General features: G+C 34.7%; 1 protein-coding gene across 4 annotated transcripts; it reads right to left on the bottom strand.

Moving 5' to 3' along the window:
- Nucleotides 1–1,434: 1,434 nt before the first annotated feature.
- On the bottom strand, nt 1,435–21,660 carry plekha1a (pleckstrin homology domain containing, family A (phosphoinositide binding specific) member 1a). 4 transcript variants are annotated; one of them, XM_026285617.1, is made up of 13 exons: nt 21,528–21,660; nt 16,105–16,295; nt 15,961–16,017; nt 15,811–15,856; nt 13,780–13,877; nt 9,905–10,027; nt 9,096–9,236; nt 8,874–8,942; nt 8,307–8,371; nt 6,810–6,873; nt 6,473–6,562; nt 5,386–5,460; nt 1,435–2,650 (listed from the first exon to the last, which is right to left on the bottom strand). In XM_026285617.1, exons 2-13 carry the CDS (start codon nt 16,243–16,245, stop codon nt 2,342–2,344), a joined length of 1,278 nt encoding a protein of 425 aa, XP_026141402.1. In that variant the 5' UTR covers nt 16,246–16,295; nt 21,528–21,660; the 3' UTR covers nt 1,435–2,341. The 4 variants fall into 4 exon arrangements, with proteins under 4 accessions (XP_026141402.1, XP_026141404.1, XP_026141400.1 ...); XM_026285619.1 differs by having other exon boundaries at nt 5,390–5,460; nt 9,096–9,239; XM_026285615.1 differs by having other exon boundaries at nt 9,096–9,239.
- Nucleotides 21,661–26,326: the final 4,666 nt, after the last annotated feature.

The following is a 26,326-nucleotide window of genomic DNA, read 5'->3' on the forward strand; positions in this document are numbered from 1 at the left end:
ATAAATCTTTTAATTAACGTAACAGTGGTTTTAACAGCTATGCATGAGACTTACATAATTATTATAACAGAAAGTGCTCGGAATACTCAAGTGTTATTTTAGTATTATTTACTATATGATTACCACACTATTATTAATACTTTGAGCTTTTATACTCACTTTTCATTTAAGTTGCAATACATTTATGTGCTTTTCGCGTTTTTATTATAGTTTTTCTTTTTTATATATTGCCACTACAATTCTTTTTTTTTTTTTTTTTTTTGAAGGCTTTGCAAAGGAAATTAGTAACACTAATATTTTATTATTATTTCTGCTTCATTTCAAGTAACAAAAACAAATATTATATATATATATATATTATATATATTACAGTACCGGAACTGCTGAATTGTTTTTTTTTTTAACGTTTTAAAAAGGTCATGTAAAATAATACAACTTGTCATACAACCTGAGTTTAATTATCAGCTAATAAGAGCGAACCAAAACAGATCTATCAATTTTTCTGAAAAATTAATTTATAACTGTAGAATGGTTTCCTGATGTGTTTTTTGTTCCAGCAGAAATAAAGCAAAAAATGTATAAGAGGCAAAAAAACAAAACAAAAAAAAACAGCAACTTTCAATGATGTCATAACTTTGCATACATGAATTAACATTTAACCCTAAACATTTAAGCCAATGATTATGACTTAAAGTGAAGGTTCAGCAAAAAAATTAATATCTTTCAGAGAAAACTAAACATTTGGAACGACATGAGGGTGAGTAAATAATGACAGAATCTTTTGGGGGAACTATCCCTTTTAAAACCTATTTTGACTGTGGTGCTCTACCCAAAGGCCTTGCAAAATATTATCAACAAAATACTTGCCAGCATTATCTCAGCTGGTGCCATTGCCGTCATGGTCTAGTTGGTGACATCACATCCTTAATTTGACAGTCTTAGTGAGGTCAGTGCAAATTTACATGGAAAAACATGCTGTATTTTGACAACTGGACATGTTATAGAGCCAAGAATAGCATTTGATAGTTTAGTCAAATTACCTAATCTATTTAAATAATATTACAATTAACAAGTCGTGTCCAGTTATTTACAGCAGTTTAACAGGTGTTTTAGAGCCACAATCAGCAATAGTTTTTCAACATTAGGTTTGAACGTCCAACAGAGGGCAATAAAACCTTCCTTTTCACTAACTAGTAACAGATGAGTCTAAAAAAAACAAAAAAAACAATACCGAAGCATTTCACTCATATCAATTCATTGTTTGGGAAGCTAATGTGATATTAAAATCTACAACATAAATTCAGACTTGGTTTATTGCTTTTTCTTATAATAAATAATATAAACAAACAAGATTAAAACGGTTACAGCACAAAACAAGACAAAAAATAATAATAAAAACGGTTAAAACGGAGAAAAAAAATGCAGGCACTTTTTTTAAACAGAAGGCAAACATTTATCAATACAAAGATAAAAATACACTGACAAGCATTTCAACGTAGTAGTCATACTTGAATCCCAATAACTAAATAATTATGAACAATTCAACAGCAAACTCTCACTCATATGATCAGACAAAAACAGTCATACCCAGAACGGCTGAGGGCAGACTATTCAGCATCAGTTTGGCTTTAGTGTATCCAACCCATTGAGTTATTGGAAAAAAAAACCTATGGGTTTGATTCATCACTTAGCAGAGCAAGAGACAAACTATTTTATAACAGCTACAAGAATTCACCCTTATGTAAAGTGTGGATAAAAGATGTCAGTCAAAATAAATCCCAGCGTAGTCCACAGGATCAATTAGTCACATTAACAGCACATAGAATAACTTTTAAAAATAGGAAACTGTACAGAAAAAAAATTAAAACAGGAAAAATGAAGCATGCTCTGTAATGCTCAGAGAAGGGGAATTATTGGATATTAACAGGAATCACTTCTCATAAACACAGCCTTTTCTGACTCAATACCATGGGGCATCACAAATCTTCACGTCTTCCGACACAATCCCAGAAACTACTTCAGGTCAGGTGATATTTAATCCATATTCCTCAAATATTTCTTTTCCTTCAGCACTTTCAAAATGTTAGAAGGTACTTGGAAGAATCTTTGGTGTCTGAATCATTGTGGTAGAGTTCCTGATCTAGGTGAACATGACTGAAGCTCTTTTTATCCGACATCACCTGTTTTAAAAGTTCAGAATTTGGTCAACAGGTCAGGTCGAATCAGTGTGGATCTAAACGCCTGGTCATCTATCCCTCCAGTGATCCTTCCATCACTTAATCTCTGCACACACTTAATCTTAATATTTCTGTGTCAGAGTTAAAAGTCTAATGTAAAACCTTCAGACCTCACTGACAGGAAGATCTGCATTATCCAGATCGAGTTGGGGCAAGGGAGCGTCACACATTCCAAAGCTGCTACGTCTCCGCCATGGTGATTCGTGAGTCACTTGGAGAGGCGGGTCTCTTGCAGTGACAGACGGGCGTGTGGGCGGGGCAGGGGCAGCAGGCTCATGAAGTGCTCGCTGTCCCATGCCAGGCCTCGTGGGACCACGGCATTCTGGGTTTGCTGACACGGCAGGGCTGGCCGTCCAGGGGATGGCGTGACTCGTGTGCTGGCGGTAGAAACAGGAGCCGCCAACAATGAACTCCTAAACAGGAAGAACGAGGGAGAGTACATCTACATAAGTTCTGGTCTGAATGAAGTGTTAAAGATCGATGCAGTGCGTTAATGACTGAGAGCAGTCTCAGCTGTGGAGTAAGAACACCCGAGAAACGCATTAGAAGTTTTAGATGAGTTTAGGAGTAGAAGAAGAAAAGTACCAGAGACCAGAGCCAGCAGAGCACCAGATCAGAAGTGTTAGTACTCAGAGAGCCCAGCTGTCCCACTCACTGGAAAACACAACATGACAGAGAACGTGAGAAGCAGTTAGAGGTAGAAGCTGGACTGAACGATTGATTTTCCTGGTGCTCTATTTTGCTAAAGACACTTTCATTAGCCATGAAGCACACGAAGAGTATGAGCTTTAATAGTATCTCTAAATGTAACCTTCAGTATCAAAAACAACTGTTTTTGTCTGATTAATTTTCAAGAATCATTTCAGTCCATTCATAAAAGTTTCAATTCTAAACTCTTCAAAAGATTTATCATGCAAAAATTATATTTTAAATATATCTTATTAAAATGTTTTAAAAACTTTTTGTTTGGTTTTATTTCAAAATCAGGATGTGTTAAACACAAAAGTGACAAAAATATTTTATTTTAAAATGTAATATTTGAAACTCAGAATGGTTAGTTTTTATCATATTGCTGCATATCATATTGATCAACTACATCTTTTTTTTTTTACACATTTTGATCAAATAAATTCAATCTTATGCATTTTAAATGAATTATTATTGTATTTCAAAACAGAGAGAGAGAGAAACGCATCAAATATTGTAATAGACTGAAACATTTTAATTATTTTTAAGGGATGTTGCCCAGCTCTAGATAGAAAGTGGGAGACAGAGACAAAGGTAAATATAAATGAAAGAAAAGAGTGAGGAGACTTGAATGACAAAGAAAGATTGAATGACAGAAATAATGTAAGAAGGGAAAGATGTCAAATATTGAGACAAGGTTAGAACTGCATTCTGTGTTTACAGGTACTAATTAATCCACAGATATAAAAATATTATCATCAGTTTGAGAACTGCAACACAACAGAAAAAGTATCTTAGTCATTGTTTTAGACAGTCCAAAACATTTTACCTAACAATCGTGTGAGAAAGCACAGACATGTCTAATAACATCAGTGATTGAGGACCTGATGTCCGGGACTCTAGGGTTTACCTCAAGACTAAAATCTTACTGCAAGTCAGTAATGAGAAGTTTGGATGACTTTATGTAGGAATGCTCAATATTATCGGACTGATATCGGAATCGGATAATGGCTTTAAATGTAAATATCGGCACTGGCCTGATATGAAAAGCCTCCCTGGGTCCTAATGCCCGTTTGTTAAGGAGTTTTAATTCCGTAGGGGCAATGTCGGCCTACTTCTTATTAAATTAAAAGTAGAATACCCTATAAAAATAACATTTACACTGTGTCTCTGATTAAAAAAGCAGTAAATTATGTTATAAAATGATGAGTACGAGGTCAGAAGCTTTGGCTTACATTTAAAAAAGAAAACCTTGACAATTATGTAAATTATTTTAATATGTAAATTTAATCATTTTTTATATACTGATTTATTCATTAATGTGCAATATGTTTTTTTTTTTTTTTAAACAAATCATAAGCTCTAAAATATTTTCAGAAAGTTTACTCTTGCTTTAGACCATCTACAAATATGAAATCTTAAATAAAATGTTAGGGTTAACACTTTTTTCAACAATTCAGTGATTGATATAAAGCTTATTTATAGTTATTTTCAAAGCTTCAATGTACTGTCAAAAAAAACTTCAGTATTGTTTATTTAATTCTAAAAAATAAGTTCTTGTTAAAAACAATAAAAAATATCAGCATATCAGATATCTGCAAAAATCCAATATCGTGCATCCCTACTTTTAAGATACACAGACATCAAAAGGCAACTCTCAAACACTAGAGCACACCTTATTCAAAATACTGCATATATTTGTGAGGTTTGGAAATGTGTAAACAACGTGATAAGTTGAATGTTTAAAAAAAATTATGTTATAGTGAAGGCAACTAAAAGTTGTAAAGTCAACATGAAGTAAAAACTATCACATGAAAAAAAATTATGAAATCAGTTTTTAAAGGATAAATAAAATTGTTTAATATGTCTTATTTAATACGTAGTTTCACTAATAAATATTACATAATGGAAGCAAAATGGGCCATGAATATGGTTTTATTTTTATTTTAATCAGTAAATACCAGTCTGGAAGATCATTAACAATGGTGAAAAAAAAGTCAAACTTTATGAAGCATGTTACACACAATAATAAAGAATATTGAAATACAGATGAGCTATTGAAATGTGTGAAAAATGCATTTTGGGTGTGTGGCAGGAGACTGCAGTGGGCTGGCAGAGAGGCTGAAGCATTAGAAATGAAGTGCATCAATATTAACCATTAGTTCAAATTAAGGAGCCACAAGGTTGAGAAGAAACAGAGGAAAACAAAACAAAGGTAAAATTAGCGGGAAGACATAAGGTCAGCGGAAAACGATGCATTTCTGGAATGAACTGTTGAATAGGTATATTTCTGCATTTGAACTGTTAAGTGCGCGTGTGTGAAGTTATTCGCGAAAAGCGAAGTGGAAAAGATCAAGTTTGGTGAGTACGTCCACGTGCGTAAAAGGCTGTGCGCTAGTGACTCCTCCAAAGCGAAGCGAGAAAAAGCAAACAAGGGGCGGATCAAAGGGGCGGAGCTCACATACGTGCTGCCTTGAGTGACACGTGGTGTGTATCTCTGAATACAGGGGCTTGAATGCCTTCTGGCCTGACGCATCTGAAACAACAGTGCAAAGCTACATTAGAGGAAGAAGAAAGGGAGAAAGAGATACAGGCCCCAAAAATGTATTTGGACACTTAATGTATGAATGTTATTTCATTAACATAAAAAAATCTAACCAAGTGGCATCTGCAAGAAAAAATAAATAAATCTACTAACAAGAAACACTTACATTCATATAATATACTCTATCTAGTGTTTTATAATTTCATAAAATGGAAATTCAAGTTTCTAAATGCATTTTATTGTGAATGATTAATGTCATTATCTTACTGTGAAGTTTTTTCAAACTAGTAATTTTTTAATCAAAATGTTATAACTCCATTGACATGGAAGACTTGTATGACATATTCTTGACTTCGCCAATCATTTAGTTCTCTTAACCTCTGTCTCTATCTTTCAAATGACTGCAATCTCACGTTAAAAACTATCTTCAACCAATCAACAACCGAACAGAACCAAGCTTCCACTATACATTTTTTCCCCCATTTTTAGTAATCAGTTTCACTTGGATATACGTCACAATACAGAAGAAAACGTTTGTTGCTACTTCCATCTACAGCTAAATGTTTACTGTTCTACAAAATACATCTATGACTTTAATACCTTAAGTGTCCAAATACTATTTGGGGTCACTAGGTTCTGAGGGGAGTGGGAGAAAATGTACGAAACGAACAGATTGTGGCCCACATCTACTCTCTTATTCCATATTGCAATAACACTTCTGAGCCATTACCAATCTTAAACCCAAACCACTGCAGTCATATCATTATTCACTCATGCGTGTCTGTATGTGCGTGCATATGTGCATGTGCAAAAGAAAGAGAAAGAAAGACAAATAATTAAATTACATATTTATATTCAAATAAACTCCTCAGGGTCTTTCTGGAGAAAATTCACACGCTCTCCACATGTTCTCGGCTTGACTCATGAATTCCTGCTCCATTGTTTTGCTCAGAGACAGAGTGACTACCTACTTTTGAGTGCATGTGTGCATGTGTGTACATACAGAGGCTGCAGACCGGCCTGGGCCCCTCTGAGCAACTATGGCTCCTGAAATAGCCTTGATCCAGCTGTGCATCTCCTCTGGACTATCAGCCTGAAACCAAGAGGTAGAAAAAGATGGAAAGCTTTTACATATTTTAAAATAAACACAAAGAGATTCTACAAAAGTTACAAATGCTCAAGATTTGATCCTACGAATGTCTATTTGGTTCAGAGATACAGCGTAGGACCTACATAGAATATAGTAATATTTATTTTCACAAAAAGAAAGAAATCCATTTCAACACCCTTATCAGTAAATCTTAAAATCTTTGGTCACTGAAGCTGACCAGGCTTCTCACCTGTACATAAAATGTTCTGGAGTTTGTGACGACTTCAAAGAGGTTGTCTCGCATCATTATTTCACTGAAAGTGAAACAAGAAGAGATTAACTTGTATATGAAAGGAGACCCATTATGCCCCTTTTAACAATAAGTAATATAAATCTCAGGTGTCTGAGATGTGTCTGTGAAGTTTCAGCTCAAAATACCCAATATATAATTTATTATATCATTTTGAAAATGCCTATTCTCTTTCATATCTTGTTGCGATTAAACTCTAAAATACACACAAGTTTATATTAAAAGCACAAATGAGTTACAAAAATAGTTAAATGTCTGTGAAGGTAAACAGCTGGGAAATAAATTGCATGCTTGATTTAGATCTCCGTGGCAGAAGCTTAATATACAGGAAATAAGTCAACACATCCATGGCATTCTTGTCTCCTCTGAGGCTGGGTCTCTAAATAGTGTTCTGTGCTCTTCAGTGCAGCCAAAGACAAAACAGTTAGCATGTTTTGCTAATCTTTCGGCATGGCGTTAGAACTGGTACAACACTGTTGCTTGCAAAAACACAATGGCAGTTGCATGGGTGGAAACGTTCAGATTAAGGGGCGGTAATATTATATTAAGATCCCCTTTATATGTCATGGGGGAGTGAAATCGGAGCGGCTAATTTTTTTTTTTTACAAACTTGCTTAGAAGGGCGCCTTACCGAGAAATAAAAAGATTTATATTTCAAATAAATGCAGAATCCTGAAAAAAAAAATGTGTCATGGTTTCCATAAAAATATTTTGCAGCAAAACCAAAACTAGACTGTTTTAAACATTCATAATACTAAGAAATATTTCTTTGGCACCAAATCAGCATATTGGAATGATTTCTCATGTGACACTGAAGATTGAAGTAATGGCTTCTGAAATTTCAGCTTTACCATCATAGGAATACATTTTTAAATCTTTTAAAAAAGAAAAAAGGTAATTTTAAATTATATTTTGAATGGTAGTACAAAAGCACAATGCAATTACCGAAGGATCCATATTTATAGGAATGTTCAGTCAAATAACAAGATTTGAAAGCATATGTGACCCTGGACCACAAAACCAGTCTTAAGTTGGTGGGGTATATTTGTAGCAATAGCCAAAAATACACTGTGTGGGTCAAAATGATTGATTTTTCTTTTATGCCAATAATCATTAGAACATTAAGTAAAGATCATGTTCCATGAAGATATTTTGTATATTTCTTACTGTGAATATATCAAAACTTATTTTTTCATCAGTAATATGCATTGCTAAGAACTTAATTTAGACCATTTTAAAAGGCAATTTTATCAATATTTAGATTTCTCTGCACTCTCAGATTCCAGATTTTCAAACAGTCGTATCTCAGCCAAATACTATTTGATATACATCAATGGAAAGCTTATTTATCCAGGTTTCAGATGCTGTATAAATTGACCCTTATGACTGGTTTTGTGGTCCAGGGTCAGTTACGATTGGGAGGCATTCTGTTTGTACCTGTGTTTGCACTCCTGCACCTTATGGACCTCCTTCAGAAGAATAATCCGCAAAGGCTCCTTCTCCTGAAAGAATTACAAATAAGTCTCACAGAGCCTGATCTACTAGCATAGAGTGCCACTTTAGAGCTTACTCTGGCCAAGAACCACACAACAGGACTGAGTTCTATCCTCTAACAGCCAGACACACATGTACATATGCAGTTGAATCACACACAACTGGCAGCTGCCTGGAATTTTTCAGGTATAGTGCTGTTCATGTTGAGACAGAGCACTGGTATTTGGCTTTATCTTTTGTTCAGATTTAAAAAAAGAAAAACTTAAATGCAAAAGAAAATAACCCTTCAATTCATATTCTTTCACAAAACTGCATAATTAAGGCCAGTAACAGTAGAGGCCTATTATTTCAATAAATTAATTTGCTAGTACAATTTAGCTTAGATGTCAAGATCAAATGAAAATGTAGCCATTCATCCTAAAACTTTAATTGTACAAGGCTTTGAGCAGCATTTAAGACAAACTATCAGATGCAACTGCTGCATAAGTCGAGAACAAATACACAACATACCAGATCAGACTTGAAGTAACTCATTGAGTTCTGCTCCAGAACAAAATATCGCCTTTTCCAGTTCTTCATCTGATACAACAGGATAACAGTAACCTTTAAACAATTCTCTCCAGTAGTCAACCAGTTTCATACATTCCACAAATCAGACTTTAAATACAATAATTTTGGGCATTTTTTAACACACACAAACGTAACTCCACGAGTCCTAGGTTAAAAACTCACCAGAGCCCCTTGTTTGACACAATATCCTGCTTTAATAATGGCTTGATCCTGGCCTGCTCTGGAGTGCAAATATGGTGGATGGTTTTGAGCCTTCCTCAAACCCACTTTCTCTCCTCCAACACTGTGTCCCACCTCTCCATCCTGCTGAAAGAAGGCAGTAGGGAAAAAGCAGACAAACAGAACATTCTCCAATTTCAAAACAAGCTATAGGGTTTTATTTCCTTGCCCATTATTTAAATTAAACTGCTCACTTGTGAAGTACTAGGAGGCTACATGCCATTGAACTACCATGCTCAAGGCCCAGAAAGGTAGTAAGGGCATGGTTAAAATAGTTCATATGACATCAGTGGTTCTTAATTTTATGAAGCGATGAGAATACTTCATGTGTGCAGAGAAAACAAAAATAATGACTATTTAACAACTGCTTCTCTATCATGTCAGTTTTTAATGGCGTATGCATTACTCTGCTTGCAAACAAGGCGAAGTGCATCCGGGTTTTACGTCAAAATGCTGGCTCCTGCGTCAGCAGCAACACACGCATGCATCATTGGTACTCTTGTGAATGTGTGTCAACTGCCACGGAAGACAAGAAAAAAAGGTATTCTCGTAGCATCAGAAAAAGACAGTTGAACCATTGACTTCACATGGACTATTTTAACAATGTCCTTACTACCTTTCTGGGCCTTGAAGTGAAGTGACGTGACATACAGCCAAGTATGGTGACCCATACTCAGAATTCGTGCTCTGCATTTAACCCATCCAAAGTGGAACAATGGGCAGCCATTTTTGCTCGTCATGAGTGAGAATACCTGTGTCTGTGTGACGACAGCCACTCCTGCAATGATCTCAGTCTTGTATGGAACCTGTTTCTTGTTTCCATTTGAAGCCAGACTCTGACTCTCAGAGTGAACAGCATCAGAGGACTTAGGAACCTCGGAGAGACAAAAAAATAAAAAGACAGAGAATGAGTGTGGGCATTTTAAAAAATAAGGGCAGCAGCAAAATACTGAAAATGCAAAGCAATGCAACAAAAGCACTGAGGGGAAAAAACGTCAATGGAGCACAGACGAATTAACTATCAATTGTGAGACTCACAGGATAACTCAACAACGGCTTATTGTGTAGCCCTTCAATCCATCAGCCCACGCTCCAAGAGTGTCTGGCCTACAGTGAGAGCTTTTCCTGCCATTGCATGTGGAAGTGTGATATATTAGTGATACAGAGAGAGTGAAAAAGAGCAGAAGAGACATTGTAGGGTATGTGTGAGTGTGAGAGGGCATTCTGAAGCGATGATGACTGAGGATGAGGTGAGGATCATTTAAACAATACAACTTCCCATTAGTCAGCCAAGTGACTCACAAACAGAAAATGGCATCAGGATGAGGAATGCATGGCTTAAACAGGACAGAATTATTATTTTTTTTTTTACTTTTAACTTCCTGTGCATGTATGTATGAATAATTTTTTTTTGCTTGTAATCGCTTGAACTTTGTTATTTGGTTTACATTTAGGAGATAAACTCCCAGAGAATAGTAACTAGAATCCTGCCCAGTGAACAAAGTCTGCAGTGTTGACAGAACCACTGACACTGACACTGACTGAATGACCTTGTTGAATGCATTCATTGTTTCTTTAAATGTTCCTGTATGCAGCAGTCGGAGATATCAGATTAACACGTGAGCTTGTTTTATAATAGCTAGATAACTAATGCAAACAATCCAGTTCTTTAAAGAAGCTTGAAAGGAAAACACAATAGCTAATTTAATCTATATTTGCATGTAATGAAAACAGGAGAAAATTAATACTACTGTTAAAAAAAATTAGTCAACACTGTTCCAACAAATCAATAAATAAAATATCTCTTTCAAATAAATGCTGTTCTTTTCAACTTACTATTCATCAAAGAATCCTGGGAAAAAAGTATCACAGTTTTGCCCCAAATTTTGAGCAGCACAAGTATTTTCAACATTGATAATTAGAATGATTAAATAAAATATCAAAACAGAAAGCAGATATTTATAATTGTAATACTTTTTGATTTGTTTTTACTGTAATGTAGGGATGGGCGATATATCACATGTGATTGTCACACGCATTTCTTCAGTCAAGCCAGTTCCCTGATCAGCGGTAAATCGCCATCACCTGCTTTCAAATGGAGCGCCATTTAATAAACAGAGACAAAAAAAGGGGACTGCAATGGGCACTTGTTTTGCTACCAATTATGCCAATTTGCCAACTTGTGGTAATTGTAACTATTTTGAGAATATGGCTAAAACTGCTACATTTATGGATGTTTTCAGTAATACGACTATTCACTATTAACAGTTTTATTAATTGCAATACTACCTATGTTGTCTTTTGATTAGAGTGCACATGTGGCTGTTTTTATGTAGTCCTTACTAAAAGGAGATTGAGGGATAGGGTAGCTGAGCATAGATATGCCATCCTGGAATGCCAGACTGGAAATATGAATTATCTAATGGCCAAACATTATATAGTAGGGCTGTGAATCTTTGGCAAGGCAGCGATTCAATTAGATTACGATTCATAGGTTTTCGATTCAATTCAAGAACGATTTTTGTAAATTTAGAACGATTCAATTCGATTCGATTCACAATTAAATTCAATTCGATTATAACGATTCGATTTTGCATTCTTTAAGTGCATTCACGGGATTATTTAAATGCTACACTAAATTCTTTAAATGCTTAGTCAGGGGGCAAATTACAGTAGCATTTATGGTAAGAGAACCATAGGTTAGAGAAAAAAAATAAAATAAAAAAATAATAAAAATAAAACTTTTGTCCATTGTTAAATGCTAGTTTAATGATGCGACATGGCATACGTAAAAATGTATGTAAGCCAAGTTTTTAAAAAAGAGCTTAAAGAGTATTATGTATAAGCTAACATTTTGTCACACCAGGGGCGTAGCCATAATTTCAGAAGTGACAGAAATGTCAAATACAATCATTTTATGTATGTAGCTTATATAATAACAATAATAATAATAATAATAATAATAATTATACAATTATATTCATTTTTACAAGGAATTATCTTCTTTTTTAATTACTTTTAATTAGCTGTAATTAATCAAATACACTGCTGGACAATAATCAATCATTTGTAATCGATATTTTTTTCCTAATGGCAATTTTATGATTATTTTATATACTAGGCTACATTTAATTAGCAATTATTTAAAGTATCTGCACAGAATAAGGTAGAAAATATACTTAATAGTTTCTGTACTGTAATAAATGTCCATTAGCACTGCATCATTCATAAATTGTTTGTGGTTTTTTGTTTAGTTTCATCAGTTTATTCTGCTTTTATTCCGTTTAGCTGCAGATATAGCCTGGCACATCTATGAGAGCGAGATCGCTTCTCTTTCAGTTAGAAAATGTCTTCATCTCTATTTAACTTTTCCTCTCCATCAGCGAATGATTCTGAGAGAAAACGCCAGATGTCTGTTTGCTAATGAAACAAACGCTACTTTCATGCATCTGATTATCAAATAAATATTGCGCTCTTATTTCAAGGTCGTTGTTAATGCTGTGGTTAATTTTAAAAGTTTCCTTTGTATATTCGGTTCATCCGCATTGTTTAAAAACATTTATCATTCAATGGATCTGTGCGTATGATTTAGACACTTACATTTCTGCTCCGTCCATGCAATAAATACAGTTGTCGATGGCTCCGGTAACTCTGTCGGCAAGATGCAGAGAGCCGTTGACAAACTACAGAAAAGTCACACGTCAGCTGCGTAAGAGACGAACGGAGCGCGAGCGCAATCCTGTGACAGTCTCAGGCGGTAAACAGTGGAGCGCGTGAAGGACAGATCAGAGGCACGATTCACGAACACTCTTCGAGGTCTCCATTAATTCGTGCGTGTAGTAATTTAATGTGTATACATTTTGAAAGCATTGAATCGCTATAGAAATCGCGATTCATTCGATTCTTAGCATTTTGAATCGATTACTGTCCAAGATCGGCGATTCACGATTCAAAAATCATGTTTCAAGATCGATGCATATGAATCAGCAGGGTTTGTAATCGATGCATCGAGAAAACGAGTGAATCGTTACACCACTATTATATAGACGCAAAACATGGGAGGGACCCAATCGCTATTTTTGTACACTATTCATGTTGTTTTAGAACCATCTTAATTAAGAACTATGATGTGTAACTGGTTTATTGACCTTTGGAGTATATTGTGTGGAGTACACTGGATATTTTCAGTAGTGTCATTCCTGTTCTTCCACTTGGAGAGGTCTCATTTGGTCCTGTTTGGTTTAACCTCTGGTATCAGACATGATCTGAACTATTGCATCTATCGGCAAAGAAACTGTGTTGCAAGTACCAGAGTGCCAGTTTAAGTATGTCTTGATTCTGTTTCTTTGTTACCAACAACCTGATGAAGACCAGTGGGCCGATACGCGTTGGTGTTTTATTCTTTAACCCTTTTAAATAAAGTCTTTTTAACTTTTGCATCCTACTGAGTGCCTGGACCTGCATTTTTTCCAAATTCTTTTTCATGAACTCTGATAAATATTTGATTGATTACGATACACATTTTTTTTTTTAATTTGTTAAATTATGATATTTGGGGTGTTTAGAGGGGTAAATTGTATGGGGTTATAAATGGATATGCTTGTGCATTTTGCGTGTGTGTACTCACTGTGATTTTGGTTGCATTATTGAGCGCGTTGACCCATTCCACAAGATCCTGCTGATCATTAGCCTGCAGAAAGTATTTCCTCATTCCTGCATTGATGACTGCACACAGACAGAGAGAAGGAGCTTAACCCATTTTCCCATAAAGCACTAGCCATAACTCTAATTTAGCTGAGCAGTTCCGAGAAATATCAGAGGGAAGGTCTCTGTGTATTTTTTTAAATGCCCATAAATCCCAAAAGCACACAGATTGCCTGTTTTAGAGCACAGCTGACTTTATGGATTATCTGCTCATGCTCAGTAAATTTTTCCTGCAATGTCTTTTAATTCAGTAGCTGGAATGAAAAGGTGAATGCTAAAATTCACTGCATCACAAACTCCATTGTGCATGTGCAATGTTCATTATGCGCAGCTGTCCTGAAATGCTTGCCTTCCAACAAATAATTCATGCTTGTGCAACACTCCGTGTCCTTGTATGGTTCAAATTTTGCTGATGGCATGTATTTCTAAGTGTTTATGTGATATTGTCCTCACAATAACATTTTGGAAATGATTGCTTTGTGACTCAAACCAAAATAAAAGTTATGAATCACTGACAATCCTTAACCATTGCAAGTGAGTGAGTTGAACCAGTGAACTAGATCAGACAGGTTTGTGAACTGAATGTAGAAATATATTAATATGGGCTTGGAAGAAGAATAAATAATTTATAAATAATAAATAATGAGTGAACTATTATATAAGCTATATCTGGAAAAAAATCAACTGATAAAAAGTTAGAAGGACTGGTTATTTTTGATGAAGTAAACCAATATACAGGATTTCATAAACCCCTCGATATGAATTTCAGATTACTACAGAAGCATCCTGCAGAGAGCAAGATTTTAGAAGCACATGTGCACACAAACACACATCTATCAAGTGACCAGACCACCGTTTCCTGTTTCCACTCATGTTGTGCAGAAGGTTACCATGTGCACAGCAGTAACTGTATGTGCAAAGCAACACAAAAATGTGTGTGTGAGAACAAGTATGGGCTCAAAATCATCTCAAGGTGTGCGTGAAATAGAAGAGTTGGAAAAAATTTTTGGTGGATAACCACTGCATCAACATACTACTGCAATCTATTTGCAGAATTACAAAAGCAGTGCTTACAGTAAAACATGATCTAAACGTATAAGCTTTCTGTATAGCACCTAGCCAGGATTTAAACCACAAACCCCCTCAGTCAAGCACTTGAGCTGCAACTCTCAAGGCCTGTTCAGACTACATAAGATCTTCAAAATAACAAAGTGTTATATAAATAAGATATGAAAAATGCTGGTCAGTCTGAAAGTGTTTCACATTTCCAAACAATTTAAAAATAAGACCCTGGACCACAAAGCCAGTCATAACTAAAACAGGTGTATTTGTAGCAATAGCCAACAATACACTGTATGGGTCAAACTGAACCATTTTATTTTATGCCAAAAATCATTAGGATGTTAAGTAAAGATCATGTTCAATGATGATATTTAGTAAATTTCCTATCATAATTATATAAAACGTATTTATGTTTAGTAATATGCATTGCTAAGAACTTCATTTGGACAACTTTATAGTTGATTTTCACAATATTTAGATTTTTTTTGCACCCTCAGATTCCAGATTTTCAAATAGTTGTATCTCGGCCGAATATTGTCCTATCCTAACACAATAAATCAATGGAAAACTTATTTTTTTTTTTCGCTTTAATATGATGTATAAATCTAAAAAAAATACTTTTTAAAAAAGGACCCTTATAACTGGTTTTGTGGTCCAGGGTCACAAATTTAATAATTATAAATAAATAAAAAATGTGCATATTAGTTATGGACCAAAAAAAAAAAAAGTTAAATATCGGGCTCACGCTTCTTACAATAAAGACTGAAAAATGAGATGCTGAACTAATTCTAAAGCATCATTACATTCCAAAAACACCCAGTTATATAATAATCAGAACATTGGTAGCAGAATGAGTGAAGTACATGTACGTTTAAAAGTGAGAAAGCCTTACCAAAGCAGTACTCAGCTTTTGGCCTCTGTTTGGTGGCATCACTGACCTAAGACAAGAGTGGGGGCCTTGTAGCAATTTCTCAAAAAAGCAATGCACAGAAATGGCAGAATGTGCGAAAACTGTTGTATGTGTAAAAAGGTGGCAGATTACCTTGGATATGTAGGTGAGACTGAGGGAACCCACGTGTTTGGCACCTACAGGCAGGTTCTAGAAAACCAAGAAACAATATTACTCTCAAATAGTGAGACAGAACTACATTTCCCCATATCTATTTAGATTTTAGCCAGATCATACCTGTGGGTTGTCCATGTACCAGACCAGACTACCCTGCTGCGTGTCCAGGATGAAATACCGTCGCAGGAACTTGCCGCTGTTCTCCAATTCTTCGATATCCAGGAAACCGCAGATGCGGTTCTGCCGGTCCACGTAAGGCATGTCCCCCTCTCTTCACACTACTCATTACCCCCTCTCTCTGATATCAGTAACTGCTCAAGACAGAGATGGGATACAAGATTGGAAAGAGAAAGAGGTTAGTCAGACTAACAGTAAATGAGCTGATGCCATTAAGCGGTCTTAAAAACCTCCTTCCTTCCTCAATGACCCCTCTTGTTATCCTTTCTCTCCCTTTCTTGTGCTCTTTCAGCTGAAAAATATTTTCTTTCTCTGATGTGTCAAAGAATTCTGCACAGGATATGAATCACAGCAATGCTTTGGACAAGAACTCTTTTCTTTACTTTCTTATTTTTTTTATAAGGAGAAAATAAAGTAATAAAAATAAAATAAGATCTTTAAAAATTTAGAACTTTTAAAAGTTGAATAAGAATAAGAAACCTTTTGGGAGAATAAAAAAATCTGTACTTTCAATTAAAATATAATATTATTGTATATTCAACGGAATTTGTTTTGTCCTCAATTATTTAGAACTTAGAGCAGTAGCTTATAATTCACAATAGATTTTTTTTTTGTTAAAATAAATAAATACTTTATTCAGCAAGGAGGTATTAAATTGATCAAAAACACTTGTACATTGTTTCAAAAAATCTATTTCTATTTCTGCTTTTTTAAACTTTCTATTCATCAACGAATCCAAAAAAAGCATATCAGGGTTTCCAAAAAATATCAGGCAGTACATCAGTTTTCAACATAAGAAATGTTTCATGAGCACCAAATCAACATTCTAATTATTCCTGAAGGATCATGTGACGCAGAAGACTGGAGTAACGGCTTCTGAATAATCAGCTTTGCCATCAAAAGAAAAAAAAAAGAAATTTTGAAAGACAATAAAATAGAAAATGGGCATTTTATATAGCAATATTATACCACAATTTTCCTGGTTTATGTATTATGTAACATTCAAAAACATTCTGACAACACGTGCATATGGCACATAATGTATCAGGCCAGCAAAACCAAGAATAAATCCACCATTCTCTCTTGTATTCTAAGGGCAGAGGCATTAATGGCATGAGTGTAAGACATAAACAGACAAAAGCTGTGAAGGAAGACAAGGCCTGCTGTGTCATCGCCCTGCAGAGGCAACAATGACCATGAGTCACTTCACCAATTAGCATGGAGCGCTGTTCAGCCCCGCCCTGGGTTCCAGAGCACAGAATCAGCCTTGTGTTCTGGAATGCTCATAGGTTCTAGAGAAGCCATGTTCTTTTAGGTCTTTAGAGTAGGCAGGCCTTTACCGTCAAAAGCAAAACATGACATATATAGCATTTGGGTTTTAACAAAAGCAGACAGATTTCTCATTCTGAGCTGTTATCTGCTAATGTGGCGCTTATCAGAGGTGGCAAAAGCAGGGTAACAGCTAGAGAGGATTCAGATCCCTTATTCTCGCTCTCCTCCTCTTGATTTTCATTTTAGATTGGGCAGATCATCTCCAAGACAGGTCTGGTCACATTCTAGACAGGATTCGTTTTGTTTTATACTAGACCAACCACATTAACACACAAGCACACACATACACAAACACACACAAAGAAATTTAGAGGGCAAACTCCTTATCTCTGGATCTTAGACGTCTGTGTGTGTGTGTAAGAAGGTTAGAATTACATGTTGAGCTTAATTTGTTTATGTTATTTGATGTACTTTAACACAGGAGACACACACACACACACACACAGGAAAACACTAACTACACAAGTTTAGTTTGGTTTGCATGCACATATCCTACTTTGAATCCCTGATTAGAAAACAAATCTGCCATTTCACTGACAAAGATGAACGTCATAGATAAGGCACATGAAACACCACTTTAACCCGGACTGTGTGTTTGCAATGTGCACAGCACAAGACACACTCTCTGTGACCTAATTCACTCATATTATTATAAACCAAAGGTTGGCATATTTTTGCAGCATTTCAGGCAAAACAGAAATGAGCACACACCTCACACATTTGTTTTGAACCATGCAAGGTTGTCAGAAGGTTTGCACCAAGCTCTTGGCCTTGAGCTGTCTCAGCAATTGTAAACATGCACATAGAAACATGAAGGTTATTAATTTTTTTATATTTTCAAATTTGTGTTTGTTTTAAAGGAGCCAGAAGACTTGTTTTATGTTTAAAAAAACAAAATACATTTATAGTCAGGGAATCAGGAACTAAAATAAGCTAAATCTGAAAGGTTTCTTAATAGCTTTGTTCCATTTTTTTTTGTTTTCTGCTTAGTTTCATTAATAATTTGATTTCAGTTTACTAAAATATATTTTAAAATCTTAGTATACAGTATAATAAGCCTGACAAAAACATTCCAGTGTGTGTGTAGACTGTGCACATCTGTACAGTAAACAGATCTGGTCTAGCTGTATTAAAAGATATCTCAAGGACATTCACAAGAGACATAATGGTCTTTCCCACTTTTTCTTTCTTTGATTTCTCTGTTTATCATAAGTAACATTTGGATAAACTTCACCAACATAATGGAAACAAATGAAGATTAGAGTAAAGTGGTAAAAGTATGTTAATGTAAGAATTATTCTCTAGAATGTGAAATGAATGCATTAAGCAAACAACTCTGCATGTCCACTAAAACGTGTCACAACATCTCAAAACAGGGTCATGGAAAGTGTAGTGAAAGATCATGTTGAATGTGGTTAACATATTGTCTGTAAACCAAATCCAAATGTTTGCTGACTGATCCACTCGTCATGCCCATTTACAAACACACCAACAAAAGTGACGTACTTAAACACAATGACCTTCTGTTACACAACATTTTAACACATTTTAGGTCAAGTGTCCATTGGCTGGTCTGTGGTAAGGAAATGCTTATGATTTAATGGTTAACATAAAATACAATAAACACAAAATACAATATGTGAAATGTTTGGTGCAAAAGAGAATGGTACCTTTACCCTCAACCACTGAAAACAGGAATATATATGAATTATAAATGTGTTTTATATATTATATATAAATGTGTGTATATAAATGTGTGTATGTATGTGCGTGTGTGTATTATATATATATATATATATATATATATATATATATATATATATATAGAGAGAGAGAGAGAGAGAGAGAGAGAGAGAGATTAGGGCTAAATTAATTAAAAATAAATTGCAAAGGCAATAAATCATAATTAAGCAGAAACAGTGATTGTCATGCTTATTTTTCAGTGAAGTACTGTTCTGTGATCAGCAGTAAATCTCCATCCAAAGGATCCAAATCCAAATATGCCCCGAAGAAGAAATCGCTGCAGCTGAATAAAAAGAAGATTTAACTGCTTTCATTGATTCAGCTAATAAACACACAACTAAAGCAATATATGCTTTATCGGAGTTCTTCTTATTATAATTTTCATCATAATAAAGTATATAATGAAATGCTAATCGACATAGCCTTTATCAATGTTTAGAATCCAATGAAATATTTTGTGCCTTAATTATTCTGTTTAAGAAGCCACATCATCTCACAGAAGGATTTATTTTAAACATGCGATGGACGTTATGAAGTGAATTTGGAGTTACTAAATGTGGTATTTTCACGTGCTCTCAGATGGAGCAGCATTTACTACACAGAGCCGTAGTTCACTGAGAAGATACGCAAACAGCTGTCATTACTGTGAACAATTTAGTTGATTTCATAATCTTACAATTATATCGTCTGCGTTTACGAATGAGATTTTGCATAGCTTGTCAGAGAACTACGGCTCGGTGTAGTAAATGCTGTTCCACCTGAAACAGATGATGGAAATTTACTGCTAATCACAGAACCGGCTTTACTGACTAAATGCTCTTGACAATCGCGATTAATTGCATTCGATTAATCGTGCAGCCCTATATATAATACACACACACACACACACACACACACATATACATATTAGGGGTGTAATCGATATCACTGATTGAATGTCTAACGATACGAGGCATTGCTGCCATGTAAAATATTGATATCTGTAACATAAATATTTGCATTATTCACATTTTCACCAATGTCCGTCTATGCATTACCGGCAAATGCATTCTAGATCAAATTTAAGTGTCAGGATGATAAGACAGCCTGAAGGGTGAGCATAAAAGACACTCGGGAGAGTTGATGGAATTGTCTAGCAGTTGTGAGAAGTTTTCAGCATGCAGTGACATGCGCACCCATCCAAAACGCAATCATACAGAGTGTTAGAATAATTCCTAATTGAGCTCCATTCCGCTATTTTGTGCATGGATGAATAAATACAGACCAAATTACATCAACATGTTGCATTAGCAAATATCCTAGTAAACACAGTCGGTTAGGCCTATATGTCTTAAAGTAAACTGTTGAGAAAGAAAACACTTGTGTATCAGTATATTTGATCCATGCGTTTCTCTACCTGAAAAGCAATGTTTATTTAATTTGTGTTTTTGTTATACTGCATTTATTTTCTGCTACTGTTTGTAATTTGGTTATCTGTAGAAAAGGTTTTTAGCACAGAGCCCATAGTAGCAGCCAAAAAAAATTAAATAAAAGTTAACAGCTTTATTTGTTTTATTTTTCCAACATTAATGTATTTTTTCTACAACTGGAGTAACGCTACCTCATTTTTGTTGTTTCCTAATGAGGATTTACATTATTTTACAAATTGCACACACACATATATAGATAGATAGATAGATAGATAGATAGATAGATATTCCTGTTTTTAATGAGTGAGGGTAACATTACCTTTTTATATCTAAACATTTTTATGAAGCTGAAGGATCTTCACTTTTACAAAGTAAAACATAAAAGTGAAAATCTTAAAATCTTAAAATGATAAAGTAAACGTAAACTTACACTTTAAATGGGATCACTCAGAAAGGCCAGATTAGATAAAATCGAAATAAGACCGAGATAAGAACAAAAATTGACAATCAACCAATCAACACATAACTTACATGACTCAAATCTGTCCTTGCTTATAGAAATCGACATGATGATGTGATATTAGTGATATTATTAAAATGGCGATGGAAGCATGCTCAGAGTTGCAATCTAGCTCTATATGATAAATATAATCCTTGACAGATTATCTCTAATTGATCGACACTGTTATAGCATTACAAGAACGACGTCCACGTCTGTCAGTTAGCAACAGCGCGGAAAGCCCAACCTCGCCCTGTCTCCATTTAATCCTGCCTTGAATCTACAGCGGGATCCGTGTTTACTCTTTAACACAGCTCCATATCCATAAACGCAATCACACAGAGACATATGCACTAAAAAGTGTGATTTCTCAAACTACTCACTCGGTTTATTATCGCTCAAGTGGTTCTGTTCAGCCCATCTCCTGCTCGTGTCCCCGTTCACAAACTTCACGAGTGTTTTTCCTGCAGGAGCGGAAGTGGCTGGATACGTCACTGCGTCAGGTTAAATGTGTCTGCTTTTTTCTCTCTTTTTTCTCTCGTCTTCATTTTTTTTCATACAGGCACTTGTAAAATATTATTATTAATATTTGTTGTTGTTATTGTTGTTGTTATGTTCATGCGGTTAAATAATAAGCAGATAATCATACATTTGGATCAGTATAAAACTACCTAACCCTAACCAAAAAAAAACAAAAAAACAAAAACAAAAAAACTTTTCGCCAAAAGTATTAGCCCCTGCAGTGTACTTATCAAAAAATAATAAATGAAACAAAACACATAATACTGTATATAGTTTTGTTATTTACTACTCTAATTTTATGTGTATTCCTTAAAAATGGCATCTCAATGTTTATTAGCCCGCCAGATAAATAAGAAGAGAAAAGCTTGATTATTTATTTATTTTTATGTTTAACTCTGGCATTAAATGTTCTCAAAGCTCTCATTATATTTGGAAATTGCTAACTACAATTCTAGTTAGTCTATTTGAGTGATGATATTAATCCACTGATTCTTGAAACATAAATAAACATGCATCAAACATGGATATAAACATTATGTGTTAAATTATTATTTTGGATATTTTTTTAAGGTAAGCTATATGTATTAAATGCAAAAAGCCATTTTGTAAATGGAGAAAATATTTTATCAAACATTTAACCAACATTTAACAAACATTTAACGTGCCATCTGTACTTGTGTCTTAGATCTTATACCAGGAACATCACCATTATACACAATAAACTCAAAAATATCTATCCATCTATCTATCCATCTATCCATCTATCTATCTATCTATCTATCTATCTATCTATCTTAAATTAGATGTATCATTGTCACATTACAGAAGATGGATCAGTGACAACAGGTAATCAATCTGTCTACTCTTCAACATTTCTTGGTGTGAGGTATGGTGTTTCAAGGCTTATATCATAAAATGTTGAAACATAAGTTCACTTTATTTTGTCCTGAAGGCTTTCTGGATTTCACAGCAGGTTCTTCAATCTATATCAATATGTGTAGTCTCTCTTTCTGTCTGTCTGTCTGTCTGATGGATATTGAACTGGTAACCTTGAGGAGAATGGGAGGTCCATTGTACCAGAGCGCTAACAGTAGTTATGTTGTCTTATCTTATAGCCTGTATTCAGCTATTTGAAAATGTATGGACTCCTTATGTATGGAAACTTATTTTTTTGATTAGACAAATTTCCTCAAAATAAGATGAGTTCATTATGCTTTTTAACTTTTTATTTATTGATTTATTTTTGCCACAAGATGTGTTTTAAGTTGTGACTGTCTTTTTATTCTGTTTTCAAAAAATTCTAACTGCCCCTCTGATATCACATGGACTACTTTGATGATGTTTTTCTTACCTTTCTGGACATGGACAGTATACCATACACCCAGCTTCAATGGAGGGACTGAGAGCTCTCGGACTAAATCTAAAATATCTTAAACTGTGGTCGGAGGTCTTATAGGTTTGGAACAACATGAAGTTATTAATGACATAATTTAGATTTTTGGGTGAACTATCCCTTTAAGTAAAAGTGTGAGCCTTTATACTGTTATGTACGTAAGATATGAAGAGTAAAAGAAGCCTATGCATTCTGCAGAAAAAAACTTAATATATGATGGTCTTGCATTAATATTACTGCTGCACTACAGTTGCATTTTACTTCTGAATGTTCAAGGTTGTTACATTTAAAATACTTTATATGGGCAGTTTAATGAGCAACAGTGCATGATATTGTAAAGGACCAGATTTTTGTATTGTAGCTGTCCTGTGAGAGAAAAAAACTTAAGGAATGCATTTCATTACAATCAGTTGCTACAACTGAGAACTATATCAAGGCTGCTTCCGACGAGCGGCAGTGGCATTTGTAAGTGCACTTTTTATATTCAGTTGCATAAAACTAAACTGTAACACTTTATAATAACTGCATGCTATTAATCATTAGTTAAGCATTAGGAAACAGTTAATTCATCATTTATAAAGCATTAATAGACATTTATAAGCAGTTTATAAATACAGATATAAATGCTTTATACCTGATTTAAGAGCATATCTATAATGTATTTAATAATTGTTATTTCATACTTTATTAATGATCAATTTATCATTTCTAAATTAAGTATAGCATTATTTACACACCAGTTATTAAGGAGTTGTCAGTGGTTCATAAGATCACTTAGAAATAGTAAGTAAATGATTAATAAACTATTTAAATGTGCATTCATACATCTTTTTATTCAGACATATAGTAATAGTTACTTGTAGTGTTAATAAATGGTTTATTAACATATATTTCTACTGTAATTCAGAGTTAATTCAGGTAGTTATAAAACATATGTAGTTGTTAGTTAACTATTTTGTGAGCTCATCTAAAGTGAGGACTATTTATGCCTTGTAAAGCTTTTACAAATGAGATTTAAAAGCTGTTAATATTTCTATTTTCTGTATCACTGTGTTGTGTTTGTTTCCGTTTTTTGTTTAGAAGATAACTGAGCCTTTAAATATCCTTTATAAATGCTTTACAAGGCATAACTAGTCCTCACTTTAGATGAGCTCACATAAATAGTTAACTGACCACTACTAAATGCTTTATAACTACCTGAATTTACTACATTTCTTTTGATCTTATGAATCACTGGCAACACCTAAATAACTGGTTTGTAAATAATGCTATGCTTCATTGAGAAATGATAAATTGATCATGAATAAAGTATGAAAATACAATTATTAAACACATTACAGATATGCTTTCAAATCAAGAATAAAGCATTTATATCTGTATTTATAAACTGCTTATTACTGTCTATTAATGCTTTATAAATTATGAATTATCTGTTTTCTAATGCTTAATTAATGATTAATAGTGTGCAGTTATTATAAAGTGTTATCAACTAAACTGGGTTGAAAACATGTTTAAATATGTTCACCATGGTCCATTTATTTACATGGGAAGAGTTGCTAGTGAGGCCAGCAGGGGGTGCTCACCCTGTGGTCTGTGTGGGTCCTAGCGCCCCAGTGTAGTGATGGGGACATTATACTGTCAACAATGACCGTCCTTCGGATGAGATGTTAAACCAAGGTCTTGACTCTCTGTGGTCAGTAAAAATCCCAGGATGTCTTTCGAAAAGAGTAGAGGTGTGACCTCGGCATCCTGGCTAAATTCGCCCATTGGCCTCTGACCATCATGGGCTCCTAACAATCCCCATATCTGCTGATTGGCTTCATCACTCTGTCTCCTCTCCACCAGTAAGATGGTGTGTGGTGGGCATTCTGGCACACATTCTGGCTGCCGTCGCATCATCTAGGTAGATACTGCAAACTGGTGGTGGATGAGGAGATACCCCCTCACAATATAAAGCACTTTGAGTGCTTAGAAAAGCACTATATAAATGTAATGAATTATTATTATTATTGTTGTTATCATAATCAATAATACAATAAGCAAAATTAAATTACATTTTGGTAAGATATAAGTCATTAAAATTTTATATTTTGTATTTTGTCATTACAATGAAGTCGAAATCCAATACTTACATTTAAAGTTTAATTCGGTAATTAGCAGTCAAAAACTAACAATTCAGGCGCCAGTTAGTTTAATTTTCATTAACAAAAAAAGCATCTATGGCAGCTCTCTTTTCGAACCGTTGCTACGCGACAGTAGCAGCGAACGAGAACACCTGCTGGCTCAATCACGTCCTCCGAGGGATGCGGTCTTTGGGTTAGGACACAGCTTGTGCGATGTGAGAGTCAATATAAAGGGAGGGCGACCTCTGATGGCAAGCGGACAGAAGTTCATGGACAGGATTCGTGACACATTTGCTGATGTGCAGTAAGTGGGAGATCAGTGACGACTTGTGCAATGCCTTTGGAATCATGTTCGTTATTTGCAAAGCTGAAAAAAAAATTATATAAATATTTATAATTAATACAATTCAATTTAATTAATTTAATATAAGATAATGCTATAATTTATTTTGTAAATATATTATTTCAACTTTGAAAACGATTACTAAAAAGTAATATGTGCTTTATGAGTAGTTTGATTATTGGGGATGTTTTGTACTTTATGCAGTTCCATTGATAACTGCAGGTGTAACCAGTTACAAATGTGTTTTTAAAAATAATATTTTCAGTACCATTCTGCCTGTTTCTTTCAGATTGGAGCGCTGCTGTAACTGTGACTACATCACAGCATATGATGGCTCTTCCACTGGTCATCCTCAGCTGGGAAAGGTCTGCTTCACTGACACAACACACCAGGTGTTTCACTCTTCTTCACATTACTTGACTGTTGTCTTCAGGAGTGACTCCTCTGGTGTCAGCCATGGTTTTTAGGCCCTTTTTACAAGCTCTCTCACTATCTGACTTTCTCTGAAGATAAAGAAAAAAAGTTTTTTTCTGAATTTATATTAATGCTTAAATGCACAAAAATAAATTGAAGGGATGATATTATTTGCTCTGCAGACCATGAGGATTGTTGCTCAGACAACATGGCCAGACCGAACATTAGCAGTACTGAAGTTATCTTCAGCTTCCCTCTTGACACATGTAGGACCTCGAAAGAGGTATGACCTGTACAGTACATGTGCCAGATCCAGCCTGGCTCCAGTTCCAGAAAATTATTATTAGATTATCAGCATTTAGTTCTTGGATTTGCTGTATCAGATTA

This window comes from Carassius auratus, chromosome 17 (genome assembly GCF_003368295.1).
Source record: "Carassius auratus strain Wakin chromosome 17, ASM336829v1, whole genome shotgun sequence".
In the NCBI taxonomy this organism is placed as follows: Eukaryota; Metazoa; Chordata; class Actinopteri; order Cypriniformes; family Cyprinidae; genus Carassius; species Carassius auratus.